The 18,042-nt window shown below is 55.7% G+C and overlaps 1 protein-coding gene across 12 annotated transcripts in view; it reads right to left on the reverse strand.

Moving 5' to 3' along the window:
* Nucleotides 1-18,042, reverse strand: part of AHRR (aryl hydrocarbon receptor repressor) — a 79,264-nt gene that overhangs the window by 39,721 nt on the left and 21,501 nt on the right. For 8 of the 12 annotated variants that reach the window (XM_021077068.2, XM_021077067.2, XM_085001745.1 and 5 more), the window contains exon 4: nt 6,939-7,045. The exons of the other annotated variants lie outside the window; for them this stretch is intronic. In XM_021077068.2, coding sequence (XP_020932727.1) covers nt 6,939-7,045 — 107 coding nt within the window. The remainder of the gene's footprint in view (nt 1-6,938; nt 7,046-18,042) is intronic. 12 annotated transcript variants of the gene reach the window in all.

Below are 18,042 nucleotides of genomic sequence, written 5' to 3' on the forward strand. Positions count from 1 at the left end.
TTCGATCCCTGGCCTTGCTCAGTGGGCTAAGGGTCCGGTGTTGCTGTGAGCTGTGGTGTAGGCCGGTGACTATAGCTCCTAGCCTGGGAACCTCCATATGCCGAGGGAGCGGCTCAAGACAAGGCAAAACAGAAAAAAAAAAGATGAAGCAAGATACACCAAGCAAACAGTATCTAAAAGAAAATGGAGTGGTGGCTGAATTAGCATCAGACAAAGCCCATCACCAGGTGTAAAGAGGCATTTTATCTAACGGTTGTGATAGAAGGGTCTGTTCACAAAGAAAACGTGTAACAGAACTCCGAAATACACGGAGCAAAACCCGACAGTCCTTCCAGGAGAAGTGGGAAAACGCCCAATTATACCAGAAAACCTCTTTCAGGCTGAGACTAGACAGAAAATCTACGAGGATATAAAAGCACCGACATGATCGCCAGCTCGGCGGGACTGATGTTTCCAGAACGCCTCACCCAAGGTCTGCAGTCTGGCCAGTCCCACGGGGTCTTTCGTGGGGGCCCACTCTCATCACCACTCACCTCCCAAAGCCCCCCCAAAACACCATCGCCCCACTCTCATCACCACTCACCTCCCAAAGCTCCCCCAAAACACCATCACAGGGGTTAGGCTTCCAATCTCGTGTGGACTTGAACTATATTAATTTGGGGGGTACAAGGGTTCAGTTCCTAGCAACCATTAATGAAGCCAATAACTGCGTCTCTGAAAGCAAACAAACAAAAAACCATGATAAAACGAACAAACCTCTAGCCCAAATGACTGTGAAAAAATAAGAGAAGACACAAATTACCAATGGAATGAAAAAAGAGACACGGCTACAAACCCCACAGACATGAAAAGGGCAACACGGCAAAACCAGGAGCAACTTCGTGGCCATAAAAGCACTTAATGTAGATAAAACGGACGAACTCCTTGAAAGACACAAACTACTACCATTCAACCTAGAATAGACAACCTGAGCAATCCTTTGCCAGTTGAAGAAACTGAATTCCTAGCTGAATCTTCTAACAAAGAAAACTCCCAGACCAGCTGTTTGCACTGCTGCGGTCTAACAAGCATCTCGGGAGGAAATAACACCAGTTCTACACAGTCTTTCAGCAAACGGGAAAGAGGGGACACTCTCACCTGCTTTTACGAAGCCTCCTTTCTCATGACATCACACCAGACAAAGACATTGTAGGAAAACCACAAAAATACTCTCGTGAACATAAACACAAATATCCCCACAAAATGCCACCAAACTTAAACAGCTGCAGTTGGTTAGGCACCTGCAAATCGGCGTATTTGATTCCCAGTTCCCAACAGTCCCGATGTTAACAGACTCAGAAGAAAAACCACCATCATCTCAACAGATGCAGAAAAGGCATCTGACAAAGCAATATCCATTCATGATAAGAACTCTCTGAAAACAAGGAAGAGAGACAAAATTCTTAATCTGATATAAAGTATCCACAAAAGCAAAGCGAGCACAAGACTGAAGGTTCCGCCCTGCGATCAGGAAAAGGTCACCGCCTCTGTCCCACGTTGGGCTGGAAGTCCTGGCAGAGCCTGAGGCTGGGAAACAAACACGTAATTCCAAAAGGTCGATAAAACGTCTCTGTTCTCAGTAAAGATGACAATTTACGTAAAATTCCCACGGAACCCACAAAAAGGCTCCAAGAATGACTGATGAACTCGACAGGGTCACAAACACAAGTCAGCCTCGAAAAATAAGTTGTACTGGGGTACGCTGGTCATGAAAACTGAAATTAAACAACCGCTCCACTTAAAGTAGTGATACAAACAGAAAACACAGGTATAAATCTAACTACACACAGGCTCTCTACATGGAAAGCTGCAAAATGCTGAGGAAAGTAATAAAAGACCTAAATTAACGGGAGACACTGTGTTTGTGAACCGGGGCAGCAGGGCTGTCAGGTGTCAGCCCTCCCCAAATCGACCTGCTGCTTTAACACAGTCCTGATCAAAATCCCAGCAGGAATTCCTATAAATATCAACGAGCTGGTTCTAAAATTTATGAGAAAGACAGAGAAACCAGAACAGCCAAAACAACTCTGAAAAAGAACAACAAAAGGATGAAAGGTGTGCTGTCTGCTGTCAGGACTTCCTGTAAAGCCGTCGCAGTGAGGACAGTGAGCTGCTTACTCGCAAAGTCAGACACACAGTCAGGGGACCGGGACAGAGAGTCAAGAAACAGACCCGAAAATATGGCCAACTGATTTTTTACGAAAGGTGTAAAGGCAGCACGATCGCCTTCAAATAAATGGTTCTGAAACAACAGGGATTCGTATGCAAAAAATCAAATCTCGACATGTGCCTCCCAGTTTACGTCAAAGTTAACAAAGAAATGGATCACAGTCCTGAATGCAACACCCAAAACTGAGTGTAAGAGTTGGAAACGTCGGACTCAAACGGGAAAGAAGAATTTTTGTAAACTTGGGGTAGGTAAGGAGTTCTCAGCCGGACACCAAAGTCACGCTGGTTTTAAAATGAGTAGACTGGATTTGGTCAAAGCTACACACTTTCACCCTGCAAGGCCCCGTCGAGAGAGTGAACGGGCCAGCCAGGCTGGGAGCAGAGACTGCAGGTCCTTCTTACCGTGGAAACAGGTGGAGCCTCGTATGAGCTCTAAACACAACAGCGAGAAAGCAAATGACCCATGTTCTTCCAAGGGGCAGAGACCCGAACACCGTTTACAAAGAAGCTCTGTGGACGGCAGAGGAACGCATAAAACGATGCTCGGCCTCATTAGTCATAAGGAAATGCAAATTCAAACCACAGTGAGGTTCAGGCTGCTTGTAATAAAACAGCCGTGCAACACTGTGCAAACGAGGGGGGGCAGGCTGGCGGATTCTTACAAAGTTAAACACACACCTGTGTACCAACCAAACAGAAGGAGAACCTATGTCCAGAGACCTCTGTGTGAGCGTTTATCACAGCTTATTCGCAGACAGCACATCCCAGAGACAACCCCGGGGGCCTCAGCAGTTGGGTGGGCCCACGGGGTGAGACACGTCTGCCCCAACGGGATGGACACTCGTGGTGGCGGATGCGGCAGCAGAGCCCTGGGCGGCAGGAGGACTGCAAAGGGCCAGCAGAGGGGGATGCCAAGGCGCCACCCTGACGGGGATGGAGTTGGCACAAGTAGTCGTACAGGTCCCGTAAAGGACCACAGTTAAAGAGGGAAACTTAGGGGACATGGGGGACCACTACAAGAAAGCCATCAGAACCAGGCAGGCTGCCTGACTGGTGAAAGTGTGAGAACTGCCTCAGGTCCTTGGGTGGGGGTGGGATGAGGCCTGCATTCAGGTTCAGGCCAAGGGCAGGAGTTTGAGGACCACCCTTGTGCCGATTTGAATATACACCTTGCCGGAGACCAAGGAGGCGCTGCTCCTCCCAGAAAGGAAGAGGCGGTCTCTTCCGACCCCACTCCCCTTGGAGGATAAAACTTTAGCCCACCGGATCCTTGATCCTCGGGGCAGACCTGCCTGCTTGCATCTCCCACAAGCGTCCTAGCCTAATAAATCTATTCTTGCCTATCACTTTATTTCTCGCTGAATTCCTTCTGCACGGAGACATGAAGAACTTGAACCTCGGTGAGTCCAGACACAGGGTGAGTGATTCTAATTTAAAATCACGGGTTCAAGGCGCAGTCTGGGTTTAGGCTGACTTCGAGTCCCGGCACGTGGGTTCAAGGCGCAGTCTGGGTTCTGGTTAGGTTCAGGCTGTTAGTGCTGTCAGTTTCAACCGCACTGCTGAAAACGCGACCCACACGTGTACACCCAAAACCGCACGTTAGAAACGTCCTGCACAACCCCGGACACCTGAGCTCCTGCCAGCGCCAAGGGGTCAGCGTGGTCCCCAGACTGACCTGAGCTCCCGGCTCTGCAGGCACGTTGTGAGGTCTGCGCTGAACTCAACGGCCGCGCAGCCCAGCTTGGATGGGGGGTGAACCCCAGGGCCCTGGTCTGACCACAGCCCCATACACACCCATGCCTCCTCCCAGCGCCCACGCCAAGGTGCCCATGGGCAGCACCTCTGCAGGCGGCCAGGCTTCCCTGACGAAGAGATGTGGGTCCAGCCCCAGCAGGGACGCTGGACAAGCCCCGAGCGGCTCCACCTCTTGGCTTCCTCAACCTCAAGTCACAGACCTTAGACCACAGGCCCTCTCAAGTTGAACCAGCTCTAAACCATCTATGAATTGATGACAGCTTATCTTTAAGCGACTGAAGATTGGAAATAAAAGCTGGAATGCTCTTGGTATTCTTGCTTGATTTGCTTATTTTGCTCTGTTTGGGAACATTTTTAAGCTTCAAAAATAGCCTTTAATCCTAAAGTTTGAGAATCACTGCTCCGGCCACGCCGTGGAGGGCCGCTGCCCACAACCCATCTGATTCCGATCCTAGCGAACTTCCAGAAATGTCCTGTGGCCGCAGAGACCACCGACCACGGAGGCGGCAGCATCAAGGACTGCGGGACCTCACTGTCCAACACGGAGCAGGGGGGTGGGCGCCGGGGCAGCCACGAGGCCTGGGGAGAAGGGCGGGGACCCCGGCCCCTGGCCCCGACCTCCCTCTCAGAAAGCCTCCCCCCGCCCCCTCAGGGAGCTCCCCAAGCATCCAACGGCCAGGCCCAGGATGTGTTGCCTCCCCTCCCCCTCAGCCCCCAGGGAGCCCCCGAGACCCCGGGTCAGGCCTGGTCATCACCGCCTGGACTTCGGCCCCAGCCAGGACCTGCCTTCCACGTCCTAAGGCCTCAGGGACGAGCTGACCGTCCCAGCTTCCCGGCACAGCCGAAAGCAGAAAGGCCTGGGCTTCTCTGTGGGGGCAGCACAGCCTCGCGAGCCACGGCTCTACAGCCCCGGAGAAGCTGGGGGAGTGTGGCCTCGAGCAGGGCTGGGGACAGAAGTGGGGACTGTGCCCCGAGCTCTGACTGAGACCCGTGAGTGTGCACAGGCTTCTGTATTTATAGCTCAGAACAAAAGTTTAAAAAAGATTTTCTGGTTAAGAAGTTATTTTAATTTTGAACATGAATAAGAAAAAGAGCAGTGCCAGTTCTCCTTTGCCAAGAATAAAATTCAAACCGGCACGTTCTCCAGCCGCTCGCTTACTGGCATCGACAGAAAAAGGCAGTTTCAAAGGAGAAATAACAGTATTTAAGACTTACTTCCTAAAAATCTGATAAATAACGAATTTGGAAATATTCCCTCTACCGAAAGCATGACATTTCCAAAAGTCTGGCGCTGCTGGGTCCACATTCTGCTCCAGACGGGGGTCCAAGGTGGGGCGCCCCAGGCCCCCGCACGGAAGGAAGGCACTCTCGGACCCCAACAAACGCGCTGCCTACAAGGACGGCCCTTGCGCTCCCATCTCTTTAGGAAGGAAACGGTCTATAGCTCCAGGTCCTCAGCATGCATCCTGGCCCCTCAGCTGGGGCCCTGGAGCCAGCGGGAACCGGGGGGGGGCGGTTTCACAGCCGGGCAGCCGGGGGGGCCGAGGGTCACGGCCGAGCAGATGCGAAGGCAGAGACTGGACACCGCGTCCGCACGGCGAGAAGGTGCAGCGTGAAGTGGGGACCTGATCCAGGATGAAGGGGCCCGTGAAGACATGGGCAGAACAGGGGCCCGAGGTCTGGAGGGGCCGCTGGGCCAAGCCGGCCACTGGGCCCTGCCATCCCGTCCTCCACCCTCTCCTCTGTCAGCACCTGACATGTCTAATGAAAACACTGGCAGTGACGCGGGGGAGGCTGCCAACCTCTGAGCGGTTGAGAGGGCACAGAGTCGCCACTCGCAGGCTCCCCTTCCTCACTCAGGGGCTGCCAGGGCCCGGGAGCCTCCCTCCTCCCCTCCACGGTGGGCGGCAAGGGCTCGAGCAGTGAAGGTTTCCAGGCCCGGGGTGATCAGGGCCGCCCACCACCACCCCCGCCGGTGGCACAGCCAAACATCTAGGAGCAGCCGCGTGGGGGAAGAAACGCAGGCAGCAGAGGGCAGCGGTATGCAGCTGAGGGGAGGGCTGGAGGGTCTGCTTAGCACGGCGCAGGGATCAGGGGTGGCACGGCAGCGGTGGGCCCGAGGCCGCTGCCCAGGTCAGCCACGGGTCTCCATGGGAGGGGCCGAGAGGACGTGTCCCTGAGAGAGACACTGGCCAGGTGGGCAGGGGACAGAGCAGGAGGTGGCCTGTGGGACCCCTAGTACTGGTGGGGCGGGGGCTCCGCAGGCCGGGCAGTCTGGGGGCGCAGGCGGCTCTCACTGGGCTGATGGGCTCCCGCTGGCGTAAGTGGCACCAACACTCAGCCCCTGCCCTCCTGCTTCCAACCCCACTGATGCACCGGCTGTGGACAAGGTGCCGGGGGCATGAGGATACCACTGGCTTCACTGGAGGACAGAACAACCCACCACACAGGGCTGAGAACCAGGGGAGCAACTCCAGACCAGGGGACCCTGGGGTCCAGCCTCTCCCTCGATGGCTCGGGAAACACGGCTTTGGGGCCACCCCCGCTGCTGGGGATGGGGCAGCCTGCAGGCCCTCCCTCCGCCCCCGCACCCCCTGCACCCTCCTAGCCCCGCCTACGACAGACAGGGCCTGGGTCTCTGGTGGCACAACCACCCCCTTGCTCTGTGAAACTGAGACTTGGTCCAGCCCAGAAAGCTCCAGCCTTTCCTCTGTTTGAGAAACTGACCCCGGCTTCCCCCAGCCCATGCGCGGGTCAGGAAAAGCACCCAGAACCCCGGGTTAGGGTTGGGGGGTCCATCTCAGCTGCGAGGGCCCATGGCCCGGGACGTGCCGTGTGTCGCATCTGTACCCGGCCTGTGGCCCCGGTTTATGGCCTCCAGCCCTGCCTGAGCTTCACGTCCAGGCGGCTGTAAACAGTGGCAGGAGGTGGGGGCGCACCCGAGACCTGGCGCGGTCGGAAGGTGGGGGGCTCACCTCCAGCAGCAGCCTCCCCTCCAGCACCGCGGACCCTCTGTGCGGACCTCTGTCTCCCGCCGAGGGGGCACCTGCCGCCGGCTGCCGCGGGCACCGCTCCTGCAGGGCTGTGGGAGGAGAGCACCGTTAACGACCATGGTCCTCGCACTTCCCCGACCGCCCCCCCAGGTCTCTGCTGCCACCTCTGCAGGCCTGAGGTCTCCTCACCTCCGGCTGCCCCGGGCCTGCCAGGGCGGCAGCCGGAACAGCCGGGTGGCAGCTGGGTGACACTCGGGGCCTCAGCCCCAGGGCCCCATCCCCATTCTGCTCCCCAGAAACGGCTCTCTGCCTCCCCTCTTGCCACCCCCTTTCCACGGCCCCTCACCTCAGGGACCCTCCGGGGCCCCCAAAGCTCCTCTCGCAAGACCCAAGCACGGGCAGGTTCCCCATCTGGACCTCCTTGATCTGGGTACCAACTGCCCAGGGCCCTGCCTGACCTCCGCCCCCGCTCCTGGAGCCCCAGCCCCTGTGCCCAGTGCTCCCTCCAGGCCCCAGCTGGGCCTCATCTCCGCTGAGGTGAAGCACTCTGACCTGCCACCGTGCACGGCAGACACAGATGTCACCCGCATCCCATATCCCAGCTCCCCGCACCCAGGGGACTCCCAACTCCACACTCGGCGTCCCTGGCCCTCGGAGATTATGGGGGCCCAGGGCTGTCTGTGCTGGTCCTTAGGCAGCATCAGCTGTTGGGGAGACCTCAAGCTCCTCTTCCCTGAGCCTGCTCCCCACGACTGCACCCTCAGCCAACAAACAGCGTCCGCTTCCCCAGAGCTGGTCAGGAATGCAGGGTCCCAGGCCCTGGGGCTGCAGCCCCTCTTGACCCCGAACCTGCTGTCCAGGTTGAGACATTGTGTGTAACTCCCGGGGTGGCCAGGACACCTCAGGACCCCTGACGCACACAGGTGTCTCCTGGCAGTGGCCAAGCTGGCCCCTGGTTTACAGTCCTGGTGTCCATGGGGACAAAGGGCTGGACCAGAGGCCCTGGGAGAACCCCCGGGGATGTGCCACTTGGGGACGCTGCTGTGGGCTTTGGTCTCGGGTGGCCTCTCCGTCTCTCAGGAGCTTCACTGCCTCCTCTCCCGCAGGACTTCTATTCACCGCGCAAAATAGATTGAGACACGAACCCATTTCCTCGCTGGAAAACAGGTGGGTTGTAGGAAATGTGACGGTCACCACTGGGTCCCTCGGCAGAGATCAGATGCTGTCTGTGCTGCCAACAGCTCAGGCCCCTGTTCCCCCACCCCAGACCCGCCCCACCACTGGCTTTCAAGGCAGTGAAAGAGCTCTGAGCGAAAGGTGATAACTTCTAATCCATCTGAGCTGCACTCTGCTCGGGGGCTGAAAGCTGAGAGTGCTGACCTCATACACCTCTGATTCCTGGAGCCCAGAGGCCTTGGTCAGACCCAGTAGGCTCCAAGCCTCGGACAGAGGGTCACACAGACCCCGCGCACTCAGAGGCAGGAAAACACTGACCAGCAGGCCCCACCCCTCCAGCAGCTCCATGACCTCACAGGAGGGTCAAGCCCCGCTGCCCACCCAGAGGCCACGTCTTCCAGGTGGGTTAAGCAGAGCCCGAAGGCCTGGGCGGATCTGGGGCCAGGACTGGAGCTGGGGCGTGGGATCCCCACCTTTGTGCACCCAAGGGCACCTGCCACAGCCCCAGGCCACCAAGGCTTCTGGCACAGCAAACCCAGTGCGGGGGCCGCCCACGCCAGCCCCCCACTGAATTGAGGGAAAGGGGAGGTTTAGTGTGGGACTCTCCGGCGCCCTTGGCCCTGAAGACTTCCAGGGGCGGGGGATGCTGTGGCCCACAGCTGGGGGCTGGGGGATCCCCAGGTGGTGATGTCACCACGGATGTGGTTCCCTGACCCTTGCTGGGGCCCTGCCCCCGCTCCGCGATGCACAGATGCTCATGGTAGCGCCCAGACTTGCAGGGGCCACAGCCCACGAGGGGCTGCCCAGGGTGGGGGCTAGTGGGGGCTCCCTGGAGACAGAGGTGGGCGCTCCCTTCTGACTCCCCTCCCCCTCCCCCCACCAGGGACACCAGCACCTCCAGCATCGCGTGCGCCCCTGTTGGGCACCCCCACTTCCCTCCTCCGCAACCACATTCCTCGGGGCACGCCCGGCAGGGCCTCCTCAGGCTCCTGTCACGCGATGGAGCGTCAGCACCGCAGTGACAGCCGCCTGGACCCCCGCCAGGGCCTCGCGTGCGAGCAGGGCTGCCAGCGCGCCCCACCCCCAGGCCTGTGGTGAGACAAGAAGAAACCAAATGTGATTCCGAGGCTGTCCCGGAGGCCTGAGCCCGGGCGGGGGAGGGGGGGGGCAGCCTTCCCGAAAGCCCGTCTAAGCCGACAGCCCTGCCCCCCCGCCCAGGTCCCCCAGTTCAGGGGCCCCCGGAAGCTGACATGGGGCGGCAAACTCCAGGGTGGGTGGGGGTCACAGCCAGGGGTGTGGGGCTGTCCCACGTCTTACAGGTGAGGGAACCACACATCGGCAGGGCCACGGGGGGGGGGGCCGCCAACAGCCAGGGGGAGGGGCAGCCTGGAGGGGGAGCAACCCACGGGGTGGTGGTGGGGGGAGAAGCCCAGTGGAGGAGCAGCCTGCACCTCCCAGCAGCTCTGCCCCGTCACCTGTGTCCGTTGTTTCATGTCAGCGACCCCCACCCCCACCCCCCAGGGTCCCTCCTACCCCTGCAGGTTCACCCTTTCGCTTGAGGCTCTGACCTGAGAGGACCCCAGCCCCTCTGAGTGGGGCCCTGGAGGGGAGCCAGGGCTGCAGACCCCAGCCCACCTCTCTACCCAGTCTCCCACCATCTGCTCCTGGTTGCCCGTGGTAACAGGTCCAGGAAAAAGGCTGACGCCGAGCGGGGTGGGATCCATCAGGGAGTTTCAAGAGAGTGGAAAGAAGGAGTTGCTGTAGCCCCTGAGGCCCAGGCCAAGGAGTGGAGAGGCTCACCCATGCCCAAGGGCCTCGGGCCCCTGCTGAGCTGCGGCCCCCAACTGCTGGCCCTGCACTGTCCCCAGAAAGGGGGCCACACCCTGTGAGATGGGCTCCCACTAGCACCCATGTCCCATTGGCCACCCTGCTGGCGGCAGCCCTCACTCCTGGTCCTACCAGAGCCACGCTCGCCCAGGACCGAGCCAGGGGCCGCCTTCAGCCTGGTCTGTAGACAGAGCTCAGGGCCACAAGGCAGAAGCGGAGGCACAGCCAGGGAGCCAAGTGAAAGACTCCCGGGGCTCAGGGCGCTCAGCCCCTCTGCTACTCACACCCCAGAGCGCCAGCCACACTGCAGGTGCTCCCCGGCCGGGCCAGGCTGTCCACCACGGGCTGCAGGTTTAGCCCAGACCAGCCTTCCCCTCACTGCACTGAGTTCTCGCCTCCCTGCAGTTTCATCGGGGACACAGAAAAGGTGACCACCCATTACGGAGATAGGGGTGTCCGTGTGACCATGCTGCCCACAGCCACGGGCAGGGGTGAGGATGGAAAAGCTGCTGCCCTCCGGGGCCCGGGCACGGGCGACTGTGCGCACAGGCCCCTCCCGTGCCCGCCCCTTGCCAAGAGCTCTCTGGGTCCTTCACACAGAGAATACCAGGGAAAGGTGCCACCCTGGGCCAAGCCCTGTGCCACGGAGACCCAGGTCCCTGCAGCTGCTCAGGGGCCCCGTGGCCTGGGTCTGGCCACTGAGAGGTGCCAAGTGCTCCTGGTGGAGAAGAAACCAGAAGACGCCCTATCGCCGCCTCAGGATGTGCTGGGTTGTCAGGAAGCCACTCTGCTCCCAGCATAGGTGCAGCCAGCTCCTCAGGGCCCAGGACAGGTGGGCCCAGCTTGCGGGACTCACTGAGGGTGGGGTGTGGGGCAGTCCAGGGCTTGAGGGGCAGGACTCCTGCCACCCGGTGTGGCTGACAGAGAAGCCAGGGGCACCACATCCATTCGGAGCAGCCACAGTTCCTGGGGTGGCAGGTCCACATCCACAGCACAGCCCCCACTTTGAATGGATCTGAGCCTGGTAAAACCTGCACCACGCCAGCGTCGGTGGGGGGCACCGGGCCTGCAGGTGTCCTGATGCACTTGCTCTGGGCAGTGCACATGGCAGTGGCACACGGGTCTTCTCCCCTCCGGCCCTGGTCCAGCGGCACGCCGGCCTCCAGGCCCTAGAGGTCAGGGCCGACACCCACCCTGGCCTGTGGGTCCCTCTGGAGGCAGTTCTGCCCGCTCTCCCCGCGCTGCACCCGGAGGTCAGGGTGGAGGGAAAATGAGCGAGCGTGGAGCTCCCCGAGGACCCCAGGGACCAGGCGCGCCTCCACGTCTGCCCACTGCCTCTCGGAACCCCGAGGTCTGCTCAGCAGGGGAGCACAGGCTCAGAGTTACAGTGATCCAGACGGGGCAGAGACCCTTCATGCAGCTGAGACCTGGCTGGGGGGCCGGGACAGCTCGACCTTCTGGTGGCCCCTCCCCATCACCTCCTGCGGGGGCTGGCACACCCTCCTGTGAGACAGAGGTCCAAGGACACGAAGGACCAACCACCTCGACAGGCCCACTCACCCCCGCCGCCACCGCCAGGCCCTTTACTGGGTGACACTGGCCACACATCCCAGGGACCCAGAGACCACGTGAGTCCAGGAGTTGACAGGAGCCTGAGGAGCCCAACTCAGCTCTCCCGTCACTCTTGCGACAAGTGGGCGCAATTGTGGGTCCCAAGCTGAGGGGAGTCATGGCCATGCCTGGCGGGCAGGAGAGGGCAGGTGCAGGGGGGCGAGTGGAGGGGGCAGGGGGAGGGGGGCAGGGGGAGGATGGAGAGGGCAGAGGGAGGGGACAAGCCTCTGGGGGAGGGTACTGTACCCAACTCTGACCCAGGCTCCTCATCCCAACTGTGCCCACAAACCCCTCTGCAATCCCAGCATCAAATTAATGGACCGTTTCACAGTTTTCAGATATTCAAACTTGCCTCCCTTCGCTTTGGAGAACTGAAAGAGAAACCCATTGTTTTGCCTTTGGAAGACGGACACGAGTCCTACAGGCTTGAAGGAAGTGCTACGTGGTGGTTCCTGAAGGCTACACACTGTTCGCAGAGGAAACTCCTGACTCAGTCTAGGGGCTGCGGAGAAAGGATTTGCTCTGGGTCCAGACATCCAGCAGAGCGCGAGGCACCAGGAAGGTGAGAGGTGGCGCTTGGGGCCAAAACTGCAGGAGTCGGACAAGCTCCCCTCTGACCACCGAGGGAGGCAGGTCAAGGGGGCCGTTAAGCTCGGCCTGTGGGGAGAAGGGATCAAAACGGCTGAGCCAAGTACAGTCAGGCAAGAAGAAGCATTGGGAGTGTGGAAGAACGTGCTCCCATTCGCGCAGCAGCGGCGGTGCTCAGGAAACCAGGCAGACACTGAATCAGCTTGTTGATTTTCTACGGGAAGAATTTCCCTCTTTTCCAAAATGACCAGACGAGCCTCAGACCTCTCACCCTTCAGCGGGGCTCCAAGCACCAGGAAAGCTGCATTTCCTCTGAGCTCCCCTCCCACGGCGCGTGGGGGAGGCAGCACTGGCCGGGAAAGTGTCTCTACCGATTTCTGGGTCCCGCAGGCCAGGAGCCCCTGGGGGCTCCGCAGTCACCTGGGCCACGCGTCCTGCAGAAGACACACATGATTCCCTTCAACCCCCAAATTCCACTGCAAGGTGTAACCGAAAGCTCTTTGGAAAGAGCGTTCGGACCCACACTCTCTTCACAATGGAAAAGGCCAACCAATCAGGCTTCCTGCTAAGTTTTGACAATCAAAAGGAAAGTGTGCCAAAGTCAAGCTGAGGGTTCGAGAAACACTGTGTAAAACCAGAGGGAGAAACAAAACCGACAAGTGTGCTGGTGCTTTAAAAAAGTCAAACAGCTATTCCATGAGAAATTGCACGGTTGCCGATGTCAGGATTAGCAGGACATGGGCAGCGACATGGAATCACGGACCCCAGGCCGAGAGCTGGGAGGGGTGGCTCTGCAGAGGCCGAGGGGTGCCCAGTGCAGCCGGCGGCGTGTCGGACCCACGTACAAATGATGACTCTGTGAGTTTTTAAAGAAGCCTTCAGGTACTTAACCTCCATCTGCGCCTCACCCGACGGCGTGGAGCTGGTCTCCAGCCTTCGGTTTCCTCCCACGTCAGTCATGTGTCGCTCGGGGTGATGGCTCATCGGAGGCCTCCGAACCACCGCCCACAGACAGGACTGAACCGGGCACTGGGCGGGGGAAGGTCTCTGTGCCCGGATCTCCCAGTCCTCCATCCCGTCAGCCCCACGCCAGACACACTGAGACCGAGGGGGCGCAGCCTAGCTCGGAGGAGCAAAGGGGTGGGGGTGGAGGGTCCCAGCGTCGTGGAGGTGGCTCCTGGGGGCTGCCTTCGAGCAAAGGCCTGGAGGAGACAGGCCAGTGGGCCAGCTGCAGGTGAGCCGTGTCAGCAGCCCCCAGGAGCCCCTCCCCGCCCTCCCCGGCCCTGGTTCCCACAGGTTCCCCCACACCACACATCTGTGAAACAGCTGGTGGAAACAAAGCAGCGAGAAAGCACTGCTGTGCTAAATACTCTTCTTAGAAAAGGGCTGGTGCCCCAAAACGCCAGGCACCCCTAAAAGGTTCAAGGCCAAGCTCTCTGAAGGGCTCTGTCCGGAGGCCACGCCCACTCCCTCAGGTCCCTCCCCCTCCACTTTCAGCTCCTCCCCTGATTCACACCCTCAGCGACTTCTCAGTTTTGCAGTTCTCAGTTCTCTGTTCCTTCTTCCCTTCATTTGCTTTGAGACAACAAACTCTTGCAGGAAAATTTTAAGAATGACGCCGGTGCTCTCTGCCCAGGGAGCCCTCTGAGGCTCACGACTGTCCCAGAACATCCTGGCAGTCAGGGGTGGTCCCGGCCCCGCCTCCCTCCGTCCAGTCGCCCCCTGGCCTTTCCTCCACTCAAGGTGGTCCAAGCTATTTTGCGGGCTGCCCCTCAGTTCAGGTTTGCTGGTGTTTCCTGGGGATGCTCAGCGGGAATGGCATAAAAGGGAGCTGTGTCCTCCAGCATCCTGCATCCCCGCACGAGATCGGCCTCTGGGATCTGCGGGGTCACATTTGGTCACCCGTGTGCTGAGCTTCCCCTTTCAAAGGCTGTCCCCCTTGTAGTTAATTTTTATTTCATTAGGAGACAGTTCAAGACTCAGAAACTCACGTTCTCACATTCACCCGCCAGTTTTAGCATCCACGGACGCTTCTGGCCCAAATTATTACTACGATGGTTACAACCGGTGATCTTACAACTAAACTATTTTTCTTTTTTCTTTCTTTTTTTCTTTCTTTTTTCTTTTTGGGCCCGCACGTGTAACATATGGAGGTTCCCAGACTAGGAGTCGAATCGGAGCTACAACTGCCAACCGACAGCCACAGCAACACAGGATCCAAGCTGGATCCTTAACCCACTGAGCAAGACCAGGGATCGAACCTGCAACCTCATGGTTCCTAGTCAGATTCGTTTCCACTGCGCCATAATGGGAACTCCTTTTTCTTTTTCTCTTTCTTTCTTTCTTTCTTTCTTTCCTGGCCACACCACCACATGTGGAGTTCCTGGGCCAGGGATGGGATCCGAGCTGCAGTGACCTGTGGTGCAGCTGAGGCAATGCTGGATCCTTAACCCACTGTGCCCAGCCGGGGATTGAACCTGCATCCCAGAGTTCCAGAGACACTGATCCTGCTGTGCCACAGTGGGAATTCCAGCTGAGCTCTTCTCTCTGCAGTCTTCCATCTAGAATCCTCTCTCCCAGCTGTATTAGTTAGCAAGAGCTTTTTATTGCTATTTAATTACTCGTTCATTTATTCATATTTGTGTGGGCTTTGGGAATGGTACTTTATTCGCTGGCTTATAATCTGTCAGCATCTTACCATCTTAACGCTGAAACTGCCCCAGCCCTGGTGAGGGAACCCCTTTGGGACAGCCTGTGCTCGGGCCATGCTCCCCAGCATGAGAGTTCTAAGCTCTCTTGTCCTTTCTCTGCTCTAACTCTGGAAGGAAGCCAAAAAGCAGGAGCTCCTCTTAAAGGTGAACCATGCGGGAAACTGAGATCTGAAGGAAGCTGTGCTCTCTGCTACTGGGAGGCCCCTTCAGCGGAGAGAGCTAGGAAATACACTCACGCACACACACTTAGATGTCTGTGTCCAATATGACTTCGCACCAGTACACCCAGTTCCAATTCTAGGCCACGGGATTCAGCACAGAGTGGACTTAGTTTTCCTTTAACATTTCAGAGAAATGGCTTTAAAACTATCTGGGCCTAGGTTTTCTCCGTAGGAAGACTTTAAAGGTCGTAATGACTACTCTGGTTTTCTACTTCTTCTTGAGTCAATTTTAATAAGCTATATTTCTAGGCATTTATTCATTTATGCTTTCAAATTACTGGCATAAATTTGTTCATAGTAACCTCAAATTGTCTTTTAAATATCTGCAGCATCTGTACCTGTGTCTGCTTTACGTTCCTAATACTGCCAACTGCTTTTCTTTGATCGGGCTCACCAGATCTTTGTGGTTTTATCCTTCTAAAGGAATTCTATGGTATATTTCCTTTCCCTTTCACCAATATCTTCGCCTTTGTTATGTCCTTTCTTTGACTCTCCTTTTGTTCATTTTATGTTTATCAAAACTACTAAACTGAACACTTGTTCATTTTCAGCCCTTCATCTTTTGCCTATAAACATTCAAGTTTATTACTACAAATTGCGTTAGCTACATCCCACACATTTTGATTTGTAAATATTTTCTCAATCCCATCATGTTTTCTCCTTTGATCTACGTGATTTACAAATGTGTTTATTTCCAGATATAAGGGTTTTCAAGTCATCTTTTTAATGGGTTTCCAACTGAACTGCCTCGGGGGCTCACCATGCATTCTTTACGATTTCATCTTTTGACTGTGACTTGTTCATTGACCAATACGTTTTCAATATAAGTTCCATGTGAGCTTGAAAAGACGTGAATTCTGAGTTTCAGAATATAGTGTTTATATACGTCCATTAGATTAACGCTTTTGACATTGTTCAAATCTTCTATAATTGTTAGTGATTTTTATTTATTTAAGCTATTAAATACTGAAAGAACTATTTAAAATCTTTTTCTCTGGTGATGAATGAATTCTTGTATTTTTCCTTACAATTCTGTCAATATCTATTTTATATTTTTGAGTTTATGTTATTAAAAGCACACAAATTTAAAATTATTGTATTTGCTTGATGAAACAAAATGTTTAGTCATTACTGAATAACCATTATATGATACTCTCTCATGATCTCAGTAATGTTTTTCACTCCAAAATCAATTTTTGACATTAATACAGCTTCATCAGATTTCTTTCAATTAGTATTTTTCCAATATATATATTTTTCTATCCTTTTGCTTTCACTTTCTGTGCCTTTTGTGAACAGATACAGTAATGCACTCTAATAATCCTTACCTCTTAGTTGGCGCATTTAATCCATTTACATTTATTGTAACTAGTGACATGCTTGGACTTCTGTGTTTTCTACTCGTTCCACTCTTTCACATTTCTTTTTTCTCGTTTCCTGTCTTTTTTCTTTTGATTAATTATATTTTCTTATTCCACGTTTTTCTCTTTATGAGTTTGAAAGTTAAACCTTTCTGTCTTGATGGGTATCCTTGAAATTTTATTATGAATTAGTTAATCAACCCCCAAAGTTAATTAATACAAGAACTGTTGAAATCTTTAACTCAAATCTCCCTTTCCAAATGTATATGCTATCACAGCTGGTAATTTATTTCTCTTTTTCTGTTGTCGGTCTTACAATATGCCATTATTCTTGTTTTATACAATCAAGGTTTGCTTTGAGTGATACAGGTATTCTCCACCACCTTCTTCAGTCCTTCTCACAGCCCAAACCTCCCTTCCTTCTGCATGAAGGGCATCCTTTAAAATCTCCTTCAAGTTCTTTTGGGCCACACTTGGTTTTTGGTCTTCTTGAGCATTCCTTAATTTCCTGCTGGTTGACGGATGCATCTAAAATGGTTTCAGACATTTTATCTTCCATCTGGATGTTATCTGCAGGAGGGCTGACTACTTACTCACTGCTGTATCTGTTGGAAATAGAATGAGACTGTATATCTGGCGGCAGGTCTTTCCCACTTGACTCTAAATTCAGAGGGAAATTGAGGAGGCGGGGCCATGGTGGCTCTGCTGTTTACCTGCATTAGAACAGGTTGAATGAGGAGCTTCTCAGTCTGACTTTGGGCCAAGTCACTGCTCTTCCTGTTCTTCTGTTGCTGCTTCGACAAGGATGAGCCAGAAACTGCGGCTACCAGTGAGGCAGGACCTCAGGGAGCAGCCAAACCCACCCCCAGGAAAACCCCTCCCTGTCTGTTGGAGCTGCAGCGTGGTGGGAAGAAGGCTCACACTTGAAATACGTTAGAGATTTAACCATTTGGCTGGAGTGACCACACTCGTATCAGGACTGGAAGAGAATAAATTACCCACAAGGGACCAGAAAAGTCTGGGGCTGCCGCTGGTCAGTCCAGGGACAGTGGGAGAAAAAAAAAAACAAAGCTGTTTCTTGTCGATCCTGAGCAGATGTGCCCTGGGGGGGACACAGGTACTAGGACAGCATGAATGAATGAGTGAATGAAACAAGAGCCTGCCTGTCTCCTGGGCCAGAGTCATCTTTCAGAGGCAATTAAGAGATGATGAGAGAAATAAAACCAGCATAAATGATCCAGAGTGATGTTTCTGCACCATGGCTGTGCCAGGGCCTGCCTGGGTCTGGGGCAAGAGGTGGGGGTGTCCACAGGGCAGGGCCAGCTCCCTCCCCTGAAGGCCCTGACATGACCTGAGACAAGTGTGTCTTTGCTGGAAAGGCCCTGGGGAGGCTGTCTTGCAGAGTATCGGGATGGAGGGGCCGGGGCTCTGGCAGCAGCTGAAGGGCTGGAAACAACAGCCCACATCTGCGCCCAGAGGGAAGGAATCCGCATGCAGAGAGAAAAGTCAGGTCCGACCCTCCTGCCCCATCACAGGGCCTCTCAGTCTCCTCGGCCGCTCTGACAAAGCCCCACACTTGGGCAGTGGGAGC

The sequence above is a fragment of the Sus scrofa genome, chromosome 16 (assembly GCF_054392235.1).
Source record: "Sus scrofa isolate SSC_HxYL_T2T_F1_AM1 chromosome 16, Sscrofa_HxYL_maternal_Yorkshire_Landrace_v2.0, whole genome shotgun sequence".
NCBI lineage: Eukaryota > Metazoa > Chordata > Mammalia > Artiodactyla > Suidae > Sus > Sus scrofa.